The 17,774-nt window shown below is 31.9% G+C and overlaps 1 protein-coding gene and 1 long non-coding RNA gene across 2 annotated transcripts; one reads left to right on the plus strand and one right to left on the minus strand.

Moving 5' to 3' along the window:
* Positions 1 to 2,344: 2,344 nt before the first annotated feature.
* LOC141644907 (protein FAR1-RELATED SEQUENCE 5-like) lies at positions 2,345 to 2,851 on the plus strand. Its single transcript, XM_074453972.1, has one exon. The coding sequence runs from the start codon at positions 2,345 to 2,347 to the stop codon at positions 2,849 to 2,851; it is 507 nt and encodes a 168-aa protein (XP_074310073.1).
* A 7,926-nt stretch (positions 2,852 to 10,777) lies between these two features.
* On the minus strand, positions 10,778 to 12,595 carry LOC141588020 (uncharacterized). Its single transcript, XR_012519778.1, has 3 exons — positions 12,506 to 12,595; positions 11,186 to 12,245; positions 10,778 to 11,083 (listed from the first exon to the last, which is right to left on the minus strand). It is a non-coding gene; the product is annotated as an uncharacterized LOC141588020 (long non-coding RNA).
* Between the last annotated feature and the right edge of the window lie 5,179 nt (positions 12,596 to 17,774).

Raw genomic sequence — 17,774 nt, forward strand, 5'->3', positions numbered from 1 at the left:
ATGTTTTAGCATTATATACTAAATTAAGTCACTATTTATTAAAATTTTACTCAAAAATTCATAAATCATGCAAAATGAGTTCAATCCGTCTAATATTTTTACACACACTGAGTAAAAATGCATGTGACAACATATTAAATTTCCATGACCATATTCGAAATATAACTCATATTAACTTAATAAACCCTTTAAATTCGATTTAAGCTTATAAAATCCATATTTCATGCAAAATAACTTAGTTTTTCATGAGATTTAACATGCCACTAGTAGATAATATATGTGAAAACATATCCAAAAACCACTAAAAAATTCGAAGTTTAGCTATTTTTCGTCCAAAAATGACATTTTTCTCATAAAAATCACATTTTAATGCCAATAATATATAAAATGAACAATAAAATCCATAAATCGTCCCATATGACCTAAAATCCATTTAGGACCAGAAACTTTTAACATGCAAAATTATTTCATGATTTATCTTCATAAATCCTAAATAACAAGTTTTATATGTTAACTAATTAACTCGGGAAAACAAAACCGATTTTGCATGCAACAACCGTGTGCTCTGATACCACTTGTAGGGATACATTAATCTCATATGTTTACATATTCAGGGGCCGTTTGGTTCAAAAGGTCGGAATGGATTGGATTGGAATGAGATACCAGGAGGGGATGAATTTAGAACCCCATACCTATTATTTATTGTTTGGTTCAATCTAAAATTATATGGAAGGGTATGCAGTTAGAAACCTGAGTAGAAAAGTGGGTATGAGATTCCAAGGGGTTGGGGTGAAATTAGAATCCATCAGGATTCTAACTCCATTCCAAAATGCCCCAACCAAACACTAGAATTAATGAAATTCATTCCATTCCATTCCAACACCCCCAACCAAACACCCTCTATGATGATTTAATTTAGTCATAAAATTAAAAATGGATCTTATGCATGCAAAACTATTACAAAGTATAAGAAGAAAAATCAATTCTTACATTGATGATTTCGGATAAATGGGCACTAGTAAGTTTACCTTCTTACTAGATCTTGAGCTTTCCAAAATGAAAGAATATGATTCAAGTTTAGAATCTCTCCTAAAGAATTATACCCAAGGAATACCCTTAATATTTTAATTAATATTAGACTAGTATTAATTAAACCAAGCTTAAAAATAACACAAAATGGAGATTTTGTTCTCTTGTATTTCGGTCAAGAGAGGAGTATTGTGTGAGGTTTTATTTCTCTAAGGTTTTTTCACAAAAGGTAGAGAAGAGAGAATTTTTCTTACACTAGAAAAATAGTAAAGTAGTGAATGAATAATAGAGGAATCCATTGGGTTCCTCTTAGTGGAAAAACCGGTGGAGGTGGGCTAAAGGGGAGCCAATGCATGGTCTTGTTCTTCTCAAGATGAGACTAGACATGCAAGGCTAGATATTAGGCTTAATCATTATGTTTCCATTTAAAAATAAAACACAATATTAACCCTAAACCCCTCCATAATTTCGGTACACTAGGATAAAATGGGTAGTCCATTTTATTTTGTCATTTGTCAATTTTGTCACATGTTACATGTTACATGACATGTCACAATGTAATGTATTTTTAACATATTAAAAATCAACATATTAATAAAAATATGTCACATACAAAATTAACTAGTAATTCTTAATTACTTGTACCAAGATGGTTTATCAAATTATAAATTTACAACAACTTGAATTTATAATAAATTATTCAATCCGTTTCAATTGTTTCGTAAACAATAATTTAATCTAAGTAATAAAACAATTCGATTACTTAGACCGTATCTCATTTAATCGAATTACAATGAGTCACGTTTATTTTACTCACAAAATCATCCGTCAATTTTAAGCAATTTAATTAACTCGTATCGACATACGATTAATTAAAGGATCAATTAAGAGTATTACCCTATAGGTATGACCGCAGGGTATCAACTGATCACCACCGTCGCACAACAGTAATGTCAAACTCTAGTCAGCCAATCATTACCGATATGTGTGGACCAGTTGACTGTAAAATATTACTTTCCCTCTTGTATTCTTAGACATGAGATTTAAATATGTGATCATCGTGATCGACAATTGTGATCGCATTATTGTCGGGGACACTTACTCCAACAATGCTTACGTCTTACCAGGCCATGACATTATTGGTTGCTTGCAGGTTTACAAATCATCAAGACATAGGTTATGCCAGTGGCACATACAACAGAATGCGATCTCGCACTTTAGCTCGTTAAAACATGATCGAGCATTTCAGAATGCATTCAACAAATGTTTTAACGGCTGCTATAGTGCGATCGAATTTGAAACAACTTGGAGGAAAATGATATCAGATTATGACCTTCAAAATAATGAGTGGTTTAAAATATTGTATGGATTAAAAGAGAAATGGTCAACCGCATCAAACAAAGAGTACTTCTCTGCAGGTATATTATCTTCCCAGAGGAGCGAGAGTACCAATCATGCTATGGGTTTTCAGGCGACTAAGACAACTTCGCTGACTGAATTCTATCATATTTACGAAGGCACAGTTAAGCGGTGGAGAGATGAAGAGGAGCGTAAAGAATTCAATTGTATTAGGTCGACTCCTACTTTCGTGTATCCTCTAGTCGACTTATTACAACATGCCTCTCTAGTGTACACAATTGAGTTGTTTCGCTTATTTGAGAAAGAGTTTGTTGTGGCTATGGGTACAATGGCCGTAATACTTTCAACTGAAAATGGAGTTCTACTATATGGTGTTGATCCACCTGGTGTTTCTGGAAGTACTCATCATGTGACATTTGATTGCGTAAACAATCTGGTTAAGTGCTCTTGTCAGAAATTTTAGGAAATGGGTATGCTTTGCTTCCACATTCTCCGCGTGTTCCATATGCACTCCGTAACTGAAATCCCTACCAGGTACATCTTAAGGAGGTGGACTAAATTTGCCAAAAGGGAAGTCTGGAGTCGTATTCTTCCTAATGATATGCGTAGAGCCATTGCCAACGGAGCTTTAAATTGGCGGCGATCTATGATGACAAAGCTGTATAATCTAATTGCTAAGTGCCAAAATGAGCCTGATGCAAGAGCAATTGTTGACAAGCTCTACTCCACAATTAATGATGAGGTTCAACAACTATTTAAGGATAAAATGAGCACTGAAGAAGCTCTGCGAGATCCTGCTCTAAATGTTACCGCCGTACTCGACCCCTTTAGATCGATTACCAAGGGAAGGAGTAAGCGTAAACCAAGCAAAATGGGCAAAAAGAAGCGGTCAAAAAGGGAAGTGACAATGTGGCTTCGAATGCGAGTTGTACACTCCGGTTCCACGACTTTTATAAGTCGGTGAACTTGCCGACCTTATTTTGGACATTTTATGTAATATTTTGGGTCTACAAATAAGTTGGAGAAGATGTCACCACATTATCATATAATGTGGTTACATCTTGTGCAAATGTCTGAACTATTGTGACCATCTAATATTCATGTGATCACATTTTTGTGAAAATCTCTGGACTATTCTGACCATCTAATATTCATGTGATCACATATGTGAAGTTGGTAACATTGTAATATAATGTGGTGACATCTTTCACAAATGTCAGTTCAAATAATCTGAAAATATGTACTTGGTGTTTATCAGTCCATTATGTGTACTTGGTGTTTATCAGTCCAATATAACTTGCATGAATCCTTGACAAATTCACAACTTGACAAATAGTCTCATATAAGTTCATAATGGACACATATTACACCTACATCATATTTTGTTTTATGTTGTGACATTTCAACTATTTGTAACCATATCATCGTTTATCCAATTTATTACATGAATGGCAACATTATATGCTCATGTGTCAACATTATAATTTAATAAAAAAAAATTAGTCTCACATATGTCCTTACTGGTGACATACTACACCAACATGATATTTTCATTTATGTCGTGTCATTTGTTAATTTTTGTAACCATATTATCCTTTATACAACTTACTTCAAAATAATCTCATTTAAGTTTCTAATGGTCACATATTACACCAACACCATATTTTGTTTTATGTTGTGTCATTTATTTTATTTGTAACCATATTATCATTTTATCTAACTTATTACATAAATGGCAACATTATATGCTTATGTGTCAACATTATCATTTCTCAAATTCAAAGTTGTCTCACATGAGTTGTTAATGGTCACATATTACACCAACATGATTTTTTGTTTTATGTTGTGTCATTTGAACAATTTGTAAGCATATTATCCTTGTGACAACTTACTACATAAATGGCAACATTATATGCCTCTTTGTGAACATTATCATCTCACAACTTCAAAATAGCCTCATATAAGTTGTTAGTGGTCACATATTAAACAAACATGAAATATCCATTCATGTACTCAATTTTTTAATATATGTAACCAAAGTAGTAGTTCATGACACTTTTTTTCCATCAAAGTTTTTTAGGTACTTGTTAGGCAACAGTTTGCACTTTTATGGCGACATATTTGACTTCAAACCAAATGTCATCACATTTAGACTCATTGTCACCACATAGACAAATACAATATCAATGGAATTTTGGCAACATTGCAAGTTTATATGGCAACATTATCTACATTGTCAGCTGAACAACAAGCAAACCATACTTAATATATTCACAAGTTAACAACCACCAACTAGTGTATGTTACAGACGTCTGCAATGACATGACAACAAAATGAAGCATCATTCATGTCAATAACAACATACTAAACATGTTCTAAAATATGAGAGCCTTGTTTTTTACTGATAACAACTACCTACAATCAAATGCCATCCACGACTAATAACATTGTTGGCGATATTAACAAAATGTTGTCATCACAAAATACCTTCACTTACGCCTTCCCACCACGTTTTCTCCCTCCTCGGTTGACCCCCCTCCTGTACGTTGCCGTCAGAACTTTCCCAGTCTCAACTATGGGCTGTTCCTCAGCGCCTCGTTAGCACCCTCAGGTAGGGGGTTTTCCACAGCTTCATCCCTTTCCTCCCTCTCTTGAAAACCTATGTCATTCAACCCTAGATCAAATGACGGGGGTTCCACAAGAGTCGCTGCCAAGGGATGGTCCACCATTTGTCCCATCTTATGAAAATCAGCAAGGAAGCTTTGATTGTTCTCCAAAGCTTGGGTCCATGAAAATTGAGAATGTTGTTGGGTCGGCTCCTTGCTATCTTCTGCCTCCTCGGATTGAAGCACCTCATCAGCAATGACATCGACGGAGAAGAAAGCTTCCAACTCCTTGATCATGTCATTATGGAGTCGTGAAACCAGCTCCGGGTTGCGTTTTGAGGTCATTCATTTAAGTTTACGCACCTGCAAACATGAAAATAGGAGAATTAGGAAAGAATCAGGAAAATAAATGGATACTTATTAACACACATTCAGCAAAGATACTTACATCTGGATACTTTTGCTGAAGTTCCTCATTATTCATCAGTCCAGCGGGGAGAGGGAGGGTTATGGTCCTTGGCGTATTCTCTTGTAACGTGTTGCGGTCCTCAACAGGCTGGCAGTACAAGACTTTAAGCTGATTATGTGATATGGGGTAGAACTCATTCTGCCATTCGCTTATACCAAAGTGGCCGCCATTCCTACTGTATGCAACCTTCTCCTCCTTCACCCTTTCCTTGATTTTGTCGTATGTTCAATGCTTCAGTAAGGGCAGTTCACGGGGTGCGGGATTCCCTCTCCAGCTCAAGCGGTGGAAGTAAACCAACTGTAAAAACAGTAGGCAGCCACGAACATGTGTGGTGTCATTCTTCTTGTATGATTTCACGGCCTCGCTCAACTTAAAGATAACATAGGAACACCAGTCTTGCTTCACTATGTCATCTATATTTTCCACCGCTCGGAGCAGCCTTAGATCAACACGTTTGTGCACCGTGGGCGCTAAGAAGGACCCCATCGAGAACAACACAAATAACTTCTTAAACATACTGCCACCATCTACCAACCCCATCATTTTCGTCTTCACCTTGTCTAGTGAAATCTCAAGAGCTGGAGCCACATTATATCTCGCCTTCCATGACATTACTAACCCTCGATCCGGGTTGTCCTTTGTCTTTGGAGATGTCAACTGGACAGCCCTCTCTGTACATGGAAGCATGAATACGTCGTACACATCATGCTTCGTGATGACAAAGTTTGTCTTCTCACTGAACATAAACATTTGGGAGACGTCATCATAACACTCCATCAACCAGTCCACCATTAGATGATAGAAAGCATTTGCTTTCAACTCCAAAAGGCCCCCAAACCCTATATCCTCTACGCTTTTTTTCTGAGCCGGTGTCAACATCTCAATCAGCTCATACAACGCTCTCGGGTTACCGTGACCTTCAACTTCCTTCTCCTTCGCTACCACCCTGTTCACATCAGCATTTTCCTCCTCGATTTGTTCTTCCACTGGCCTCTCCAAGCGGACAATCATATTCCCTTTCACTCTCGTTGAAGCCTCCCCAACTTCAAACCTTGGCTTCACACTTTGGAGTGGTTTTGGTTCGATATGTTTACCTATAAACATTGAACATACAGTTTCTTAATCGTCACATAAAAATGGCGACCTTTTCATCAACAACTAGGTTTGTGACCCGTGAAATTCACGGGTTTATCTGTTTTAATTTTGTTATTTTTATCTTTTTATTTATACTTGTCTAAGCAATTAGTTGATCCATTTTAAAAAATATAATACATAAAAGTTAGTCGGTTAGTGTCCTATTTCTTTGACAACTTTGGTTTATTTTCAAAACTATATATTGTACTTTAGTTGTTTATTTTATTAATATACTAATAACATGTGGTTTTAAAATAAATAATTACCTTTAGTAAGTCCAGTAATTCATGATAAATGCTTAAGATTACCTTTTAATTAGATTGTATGGATTATGTACTAAATTTTCTATGTGAAAGCTTGAATGTCCCTTTGTCATTTAGGCCAATAAAGTTAGTACGTGAATACGAAAGAGTGAATTAATCCATAATATTAAATTATTGATCCTTTTTTTTTGAGAATAATAAATCTCGAAATGTAAGGATTTAAGAAGATATAGAATTATAGGACTTTTTATCTTCTCAATATTTTAATTCTCATAAATCATATTTTCTAATAGTAGCATAATTATGAAGTTTAATAAATGATAATCTTAATATATCGTTTATATCAATTTATCAAAAATCCTAAATTTTAAAATTTTGCATAAAAGATAAAATGAGTTAAATTGTAGCCTACTACAAATCTCATTGCAATCTCATTTGTGTTATAAGACATACACACAAGATAATATGACATGTACGCATAAGTATTAGACAATAATTTACATTTAGCTATTATCAATATCAAAAGAGATTTTTTTGTCCAACTTGTTAATAAGATTGAGATCCTCGTAACTCCAATTTCATTCTATGAGAGCTATTTTTCAAAGAAAAAATGATGAATAAAAAAATAACACTTACCCAAATAAAACATATAGTTGAAAGTTTCTGAAATAATAAAAAAAAAATATGAACCTTAAAACAATTACTCATTCACATTCATGTTGTCAATCTTGTAGTTAGTTTATAACATAGTATTGAGTGTAATGGGAGAGTATTTGTTTAAGCAATTATAGTATTTCTCTTCTTCATATAGTCTTCTTTCTCCAGTTAACTACCCATACAAAAAAAAAATCCACTAAGTGATTAATAACAAATAAAATGGTGGAATTTGATTTATGTAATATTAACCTTATCGTTATTATATTAAGTTTTCTCTTACCACTCTTCTTCATATAGTCTTGTTTCTCCAATTAACTATCCATACAAAAAAAATCCACTGAGTGATTAATAACAAATAAAAGGTGGTATTTGATTTATGTAATATTAACTTTATCGTTATTAATTTAAGTTTTCTCTTAAATAAGGTAAGAAATAGGCATTGAATTATAAAGATATAGGTATATTTACCTTTGAATAGTTCAACTCCACAAATCTTGATAGTCTCTAAATGAAAACAAAATTACATATATATTAAGGTTAAAAATGTGAAGATTACTTCAAACCAATCGAACTTAAAAATAAATAAATAAATTATTAATTTTAAAACCTTAATACACTTACCTTGATGTTGATCACATACATACAATTCTTTTGGCAATAGGGGTAAAAAAAAATTGGCTTGAATTTTGGCTCACAAATGTTGCCTTCCATAAAACATTTATATAGCCAAATGAGGATGCATTTTATGACTTTTAGACTTTTTTTTATAATTATTATTATCAAAGTTAATATATACATAAATACGTAGAAAGGTTTCATGACTTTTGAGTATTCGTTTTCATTATTAGCATATTTATTATAGACATAAATATAGAGTAAATAGAAAGAAATGTAAAAGGTTTTTTCTTTCTTTCTTTCTTTTTTTTTTTTTAACAAAATTCACATTACATGAGAATTGTTTAGGGATTTATCTTATGAAACTAAAAGAGGTGGATATTTTGCCTTGCCTTTTATTTATAAATTATATTTATAGATTTATTTATTTATCAAATTTACCAAAATTGAGCAAGTTTATTTCAATAAGATTTAAGAGGGAGTTGCACATATAAACAGTTTAAAATTAGAGTGATGTAAATTTTTAATTTTTCGTTTAATCTATTCTAGTTTTAAAAATTAAAATATTAATGTTTAATGTTAAGTATGTTATTATTTGCTCTTAATATTTACAAATTATTTATTATTTTATAAATGGTGTAAAATTATAATTATGTGATATTTATTTGTTGCTTAAAATATTCTAACAATAAACGTAAAAATTTTAAATTTAGTATGAAATTATCTTTAAGGGTTGTTTAATTTATCTAAAAATTTAAAAAGCCAAAGTTAATGTTTGTTATTATGCTATTTGCATTTAATGGTTCAAATTTTTTTTCTTTTTAAATAAGAAACATGTTTTGTGACCCGCGAAACTCGCGGGTGTGGTCTATCAAACTAATTATACTTTCACTAAGTTACTCAGTAACAATAAGTTTTCCATCAACACCAGACCATTATGAGGAAAAATGAAAAGTTCATACGATTTGATTTTTAAAAATTGGTGCAAACATATATATCTACATCTTAAACACCCTCACACATCTTTTCTTCTTTCACCGTTCTTGAATAACAGAAAACAAAAAGATGAAACAAACAAAACATGCGCTTTAGATTCAACTAACTATGCGAAGATTGGAAGATTTGCTATTTCGATCAAAAGTTCTAAACTATTTAAGGATAGTGGCATAAAGATAGGCGTCATTCATCATTTATCCAGAAGATCGATTACAATGGGAGAGCAGGCAAAGTAGTACGTAATAGTGCTATCTTAACTCTTAAGACACAATATATACCATAATTATGTTCCCAAATGAGACATGAATACACCATGTTAAAAGAAATGGTTTTCTAACGTGTGTCCTTTGGGCACACTGTTGGAGCTTGTGTCCTCCACAAATTAGTGTGATAACATTTGTAAATCTCTTAAAGGTTCACAAGGGTATACTTCGTATATTTAATCAGTTGATTAACGTTTACCTAATAACGGTTGACTTGCTAGAAAGTTTGACGTTATTATCATACAGATGGCGGTGATCAACTGGTCCCTAAAGGTCACACCTATAGGACGTATTTGAGAAATGTGGTTATAGAAATATAATTACATTGATGCCCAAAATGACTAAAAAGTTAGTCAATGTGTTGATGAGATAATTATTTAATGAAAATTAAATAATATTAAGTTGAGACAATTAATCATCAATTAAGTAAATTAAATATAATAAGTTATATTTAATTAAATATATATAAGGTTAGTTTGGACGAATTAATCTGTTAATTCGTAATTAAATATAATCAGTTGTATTTAATATCAACAAGTTGAATGTGTCATAGTGGTAATAGTGAGGGTACACAAGCCAAGAGGTCATGGGTTCGATCCTCACTAGATGATAATTTAACACACTTTATATATTTTTGGAAAGACCAAAAATAAGGAAATTTTATTCCTTATTTCGGTCAACATTGGCCGAATATTAGGAGAGTAATATCTTTCTTAATTAATTTGGTTATTCGGTCTATATAAGAGAAAGGTAGAGAATTATTTCTAACCTAATGCTTTTTCTTGACCGAGCCTCCTCTTTCTCATCACAAAACACAAAGACAATAAAATTTTACAGAAAATTTTAGATTGATTTCTAGCATAATCAAAGGGTATATCTCAGATCGTCTTGGGTGCAACTAATAGGCGAATATCAATTTTGATATTGTTCTTAGGCCATATTTGCTAGGACCAAAGGTTATTTCTGAATCCTTTACTTTTGTTTATGTATTTTATTTTATGACCATTGATCATCTGTTTTAAATCGTTATAATCCTTCTAGTTTAAGGGAAGTATACAGACTTATTTCCCACACACACATTAAGAGTATAAATAAAGAAAGAAACAAAGGAATATAACAAGAGAATTGTAAATATCAATTCATTTTTTCCATATTTAGTAAAATATTCCTCTCATCCTTTCTTTATTTAGGATCTTACACGTTAGAAAAACCCTTTTTTTTCTCAAAAATTGCAATAGCTTAGGAAGAATGAATGTGAGTGAAATCCTAAATTGAAGTTACCATAAGATAAAATTATATAGAAGTTGAAATTGTCTGTTTCTAAAGAGTAATCGAGTTTTCTTATTCCATATACATGAAGGACAAAAATTCACTTGAAATAAGCATAAATTAAAAAATTAAATATATAAAAGTAAAAATAGTAATATCTAAACTGAAATATGATGACTTTATTGACTTAAGACATTAAAATAGTGGGAGAACAAGTAGAAGAGGATTGTATGAGGTCACAACTCACAAGCTTGTGACCGTCACAAGTAAGACTAACTAAAAATAGATTCAATCTGCTACACTTCTCAAAAGTACTTCAAGTACTTCATGGTTTGTTATGTTTCTCTCATGTCCCGTCTCGTTAATTATTTGATTCACATTTGGTTTGTTCATAGTAGAAACAATATAAGAGTAGAATACGTCCTGCAATAGCAATATTAGCCTTTTAGGATCCTTACTAAAAAGAAAATCAAGCAAGGTGCATGCATGTAAAAGGATAAAATATGGTGGAGAAATGAAATTAACCTCCAATTTGTTGACTTTTAAAAGCTCGAGTTCAAATTGACCATAAACATCCTCCTATTCTCCAATCTCAATTGCTTATATGCAAACATGAAAACAAAAACATAGCTCATCAAATGTGTGAAAATAAATACCACTCTCTTCATCCGATCATTTGTTTATCTATTCCATTTTTGTTTGTCTCAGTCAATTGTTTACCTTTCTATTTTGGAAATCGCTTTGATGAGCAATTTGATCCTCTACACTCAATTTAGTCCAATTAGCCCTTTTCTTTTTCTTTGGTCTTTGTGTCAAAATCAAAGGTAAACAAATGACCGGAACGGAGAAAGTAACTATTTGACAAAATTGTACGAGTAAAATAATTGCAAGGTCTAAGATGTACCTCGTTCCACGTCTAACCAAGTCTGCAATAAAGCCAAATGAACACCCATAAACAAATTAAAAATATAGTAACAAATTAATAACTCCACCATATAACATTTTCACAGGTATAATGAATGACTAATAGTACACAATTAGGGTAAATATGCAATTGGAATAACATTCCATGAGAAGATGGTTTAGTGACCTTAATCATAATTATGATTAATATTTAAACATTGTTTATGCTTAACCAACAACAATTATGAAGCAAAATAAAATAGAAATTTTGAGTAAAAAAACAAAGCTAAAATTGCCTTCCACCAGAATTTCCAAACTTGGTTCCACTAAAAGTCAATCTCAGCCCTACAATTAGTGAAACCAATAACCCATTGTGCTCAATTACCCCTTCAAGTGTATAATGAATCACAATCACGTAAATAACTACAGTTCATCACCATTATTAAACAATTAACGAACGTAATCGAAAGAATTATCTTGTATAATTAGACTTCAGACCACATAAAGTTTTGGCAATTTTAAAACTAATATGACTAATTTAGAGCTAAGAATGTCTAATAATAAAGAATAAAGAAAGATTCATACTTTTGAACAAAATTATGCGCCAATCATTTTCATCCTGTAGGTGCGTATTTCATCATGTAGAATTAGACGACTTGCCCCATGTTGAGTGTTGAGATGACTGTCAGAAACAATTAAGCAAAAAATCAGAGCTATCCAACAATACCCACATAAACCTTACATGAGCCTAGTTTACTAAACTCAAGATCTGAAATTGCAGCCGCTGGAAAAACAATAAATTGAAAAAATCAGAAATCACAAAAAAAAAAAAAAATGTTTCGTAAGAAGATTATCGTTGTTGGTACATACAATCAATCAAACAATAATTATTCAATGATGCATGAACATGAGATGAATCAAATCAAATGAATAGAGGCATACCTGTTTGTTAACCTTGACAATAAAATAATATCAGAACATGAGACCGATTTTGTCAAATTATTATAGACACTGATTGCTGATTTTAGGAGAAGAGTGATGTTAAGAGCAAAAACCGTCGATTATATTGATTATTGGAAGATAAATTGTACTGAGAGTAATGATGTGACACGATTGAATGCTAATTAATGGTGGTGGCGTTTTTTAAAGGTGAAGATGATAAGTATTCGATTAATGGTAGTGACGGTTTTTTCTGTAAAATTAAAGCGAGTCTTCAATTGGGAAAATTGAGTATTCAATAAGGGGAAACCAAAAGGTTGTTACTTGATAGAGACTTTGGACGCTGACATGTGGCAATATAACACTATTCAAATTACCATTTTTTATAGTATTGTATATATTTTATAGTTTAGAGTGACACGCGGATTAAGATGTGGCATTGCAAATGTATTCGTGGCTTTTCTTTATCCTACGTGGCATTGTCTGCGTGGCCTTTTGAGGCTAGCCTTTTAATAAGATTTTATAGATAATAACGTGGCTTTCTATAATTGGTGACGTGGAATTTTGGTTATGCAAGGTGGCATTTAGTAATGCGAGGTGGCATTGTCTACGTGGCTTTTAATTTAATAATATTTATAGATGGGTACTATACATATTAAAATATTACAATCTTTGAAATTGTCGAGTAATTTCAACTATTTGTAACCACATTACAATCTGTTTTCAATAGTGGAGGAATGGTAACATATACTCCCTCCAATTCCATATTTTCCTCCCTTTGTTAGTGGGCACGGATATTAAGGAGAGACATAAAATACGAATAAAAGAGTTGGGTGGGGTTTGGTGATAGGAGAGAGGGATGAATAATTAGGAGTTAAATAAAGAATTGTGGGGCCAAAACATTAAGGAAATTAATAAAATATGAGTAAAAGGGTTGGGTGGGTTTGGCGATAGGAGAGAGGGATGAATAAAATAATAATAAAACTTTTGAAAATAAGAAAGGGAAGAAAATCTAAATAATCCGTTTTAGGAAATAAGGAAGAAAATATAGAATATGAGGGAGTATATGAAACATGGTAAACAAGTTCTCCAAAACTGAATCTTTGCTATATGTACTACCATTTCCATAATTTGTCACCACATTAGCAATATCAATTCAACTATGGAGGAATGGTAACATATTGTACCAAAAAATAAACATTCAAGCACTTTATTATATGTCCTACTATTTCCATAATTTGTCACCAAATTAGCAATATCAATTCAATTATGGACGAATGGTAACATATTGTACCAAAAATAAACATTCAAGCACTTTGTTATATGTCCTACTATTTCCATAATTTCTCACCAAATTAGCAATATCAATTCAGTTACGGAGGAATGGTAACATATTGTACCAAAAAATAAACATTCAAGCACTTTGTTATATGTACTACTATTTCCATAATTTGTCACCAAATTAGCAAAATCAATTCAATTATGGAGGAATGGTAACATATTGTACCAAAAAATAAACATTCAAGCACTTTGTTATATGTACTACTATTTCCATAATTTGTCACCAAATTAGCAAAATCAATTCAATTATGGACGAATGGTAACATATTGTACCAAAATAAAAACATTCAAGCACTTTGCTATATGTACTACCATTTTCATAATTTGTCACCACATTAGCAATATCAATTCAACTATGGAGGAATGGTAACATATTGTACCAAAAAATAAACATTCAAGCACATTTGTTATATGTAGTAGCATTTCCATAATTTGTCACCAAATTAGCAAAATCAATTCAATTATGGACGAATGGTAACATATTGTACCAAAAAATAAACATTCAAGTACTTTTTTATATGTACTCCTATTTCCATAATTTGTCACCATATTATCAATATCAATTCAATTATGGAGCATGGTAACATATTGTACCAAAAAATAAACATTCTGGCACTTTGTTATATGTAGTAGCATTTCCATAATTTGTCGCCACATTAGCAATATCAATTCAACTATAGAGGAATGGTAACATATTGTACCAAAAAATAAACATTCAAGCACTTTTGTTATATGTAGTAGCATTTCCATAATTTGTCACCAAATTAGCAAAATCAATTCAATTATGGACGAATGGTAACATATTGTACCAAAAAATAAACATTCAAGCAGTTTTTTATATGTAGTAGCATTTCCATAATTTGTCACCATATTAGCAATATCAATTCAATTATGGAGGCATGGTAACATATTGTACCAAAAATAAACATTCTAGCACTTTGTTATATGTAGTAGCATTTCCATAATTTGTCACCACATTAGCAATATCAATTCAACTATGGAGGAATGGTAACATATTGTACCAAAAAATAAACATTCAAGCACTTTTGTTATACTTCCTCCATTCAACTCCACTCTACCATATTAGTTTTTGTACACTATTCACAAATAAACCTTCACTTGTAATTTTCTCTCAATATATAAGTGAAAATATATTCAAGCAGGATCTTGTTTGATTCATCTTTACGAGTACATTAAGAATATCTAATTTTTATAATTTTTGCAAATACTTAGCTAACGATATTTACCGCGTAAAACACGCGTTGGCAAAAGTGAAAAAGCAAAGTGGTAGAGTGGAGTTGAATGGAGGAAGTATGTAGTAGCATTTCCATAATTTGTCACCAAATTAGCAAAATCAATTCAATTATGGACGAATGGTAACATATTGTACCAAAAAATAAACATTCAAGCACTTATGTAGTTAGACTTCACCCATTTGTAACCATGTTACAAATTCAATTCAATAATGGAATAATGGTTACATATTTCACCCAAAAGTAAATATCTTAAACACTTATTAGATAGATTGTATCTAAGATATATGTAGTACGATTTCTATTAGTTGTTTACCAAATTATCATATATCGGAGAATCTATTAAACTGGTAACATAATAAGGACCTCTGATAACATATTCGCCATTGTAAATATATTCTACACATTATTTCTTTTGAACAAATGAGGGGAATGGCATTATATACGTTGTTAATGGACACATTTTACAATCACATCAAATTTTCATTATTGTATTAACATATCAACACTTTGTAACCAAATCACATATAGAGTTAAATCAAAAGGTTTATATTCAAAGAAAAGACATTATACATGGTCTTAATGGATACATATTACACCAAAAACGTTTTCTCAATATGTATTATTATTTCAACAAATTGTAACCATCTTACAATATCCATTTAATAATGGAGAAATGGTAACATATTGGACCACAAAGAAAACATTTCAAGCACATATTACATGACCTAAATCTTTGTTATATGTAGTACAAATTCCATTATTTGTCACCACATTATCAATTATCTCACAATCATGTTAATTGGTAAAATAATTAAGATCTTAGTAAACATTATTGCCCTTCATTTAATTAAGATCTCAGTTATATATGTTATTAGTGGCCACATATTACACCAACAACAATTTTGCAATTATGTTGTCAGATTTCACCAATTTGTATCTATGTTACAAACTCGATTCCATAATGAAAACTTGGTAACATATTTTACCCAAATGTAAACATATCAAGGATATCTAATAACATAATAAGGATATCTGGTAACATCCGTTCTACACAGTACTTTTTAACAAATGTGGAATGGCATAATATATGTTGTTAATGGTAAAATGTTACACCAACATCAAATTTCCATTTTTGAATTAACATATCATTCAAAGAATAGGTCACATCATCATCAAAGATGTATACAGGAATGGAAGTCATGCATTTTATCATGATTTCAGTAATGGACGGATGATAACGAAAAACAGGTAAACATCTGAACCATATATTACATAGATCGAACATCAGATATATGTACTAGCATTTCCATTGTTTGTCACCAAATTATCATCTCTCAAACTACTTCATTTAACTGCTAACATAATAAAAAACCCTCAAAACATATTACACATTGAAGAGATGCTATAAATTTAAAAAAGGTTGCATGGTCACATAATCCAACAAAAACTAAACAACTAAAGGACATAATACAGAAAAATTTATCTCACAAATTTGTAGTACCATTTCATTTACTTGTGTTTTTAAACAATGCATCACATTATCAAATAAATTGGCCATATACGTGGAATTAAAGCAATTTAATTATCAACTTCATAATGGTTAAAAAGTTAAAAAGGGTTGACATTTTACCTTCCTTTCCCTTTGCCTTTTTCTGCACCACTTTTGGTGGTGGCTCCAATTCTTCACTTTTAAAATCTTCAATGTCGGATTCACCGACTTCCTCTTCAATGACCACACCCTTCCTCTTGCCGAGAACAGATTTCGGCCGCCCTCTTCTCCGCACACAGGGTTTTTGCTTGTTCTTCACAACAACATCTTCTACAAGACAAAACCAAAATTACCAAACATAAATAGAGAGATTGAAATATTCAATTAGATCAGAGTTTTGCTCCTAATTCATGTACAAATCGGTCCAAAAAATTACCAAATTAAAAAATATAACAAAAACAAAAAAATATGGAAACAAATATCCAAATTAATGGTAACAGTTCTCAATCATTTACCCATGTCAGGTTCTTCTTGAATAACAACCTTCCTCCTACCGGTGGCTCTTGACCTCACAGGAACATCTTCGACAGTGGTAGTTGATGCCTTTCTTGGAGGGGTTCTCGTTGCCATTTTTTTCTTCCCCATTTTTTTGGATTAATTAAATATGGTGCATGAAGAGTGAAGACGGAGAGAGAAATTATGGGAGAAATAAAAATGGTGAAGAATTGAAAGTGGGAGAAATGAAAATATGGAGGGAGAAACGAGGTAAAAAGATGGGAGGGAGAAACGAGGTGTGTTAAAAAGTTTTGAAAAATGAAAGATTTTTTTGGATTTTCACTATTCATGCATTAAATGCCCGCAAACCTACCGCCTATCCATTCCCCAGCCCATATTAGCAAATCAGTATCAAACCCACCCATCTTATAAATAAGAAGGATATATATGGTCTTAAGGAAGACTAATTGTTGACAAATAAAGAGTAGCCTTTGTTAAGGTAAGTGTTAAGCATTGTTTTAGCACACACTTTTCAGAAACCTAATGTCTCAACACTCAACATGTGACATATTTCTTTTTTGCAGATTTGTTTTCTAAAATAGGGTTGATAACCAAAGAAATTATTAAAATGGGTTGAGTTTCAAAATAATTACCCAAAATGGGTCCACGTCAGCCCGAAGCTAGTCTCATA

This window comes from Silene latifolia, chromosome 1 (genome assembly GCF_048544455.1).
Source record: "Silene latifolia isolate original U9 population chromosome 1, ASM4854445v1, whole genome shotgun sequence".
In the NCBI taxonomy this organism is placed as follows: domain Eukaryota; kingdom Viridiplantae; phylum Streptophyta; class Magnoliopsida; order Caryophyllales; family Caryophyllaceae; genus Silene; species Silene latifolia.

Coding starts and splice junctions, on each gene's coding strand:
- LOC141644907 (XM_074453972.1), top strand. CDS start 2,345: ATGATATCAGATTATGACCTTCAAAATAATGAGTGGTTTAAAATATTG.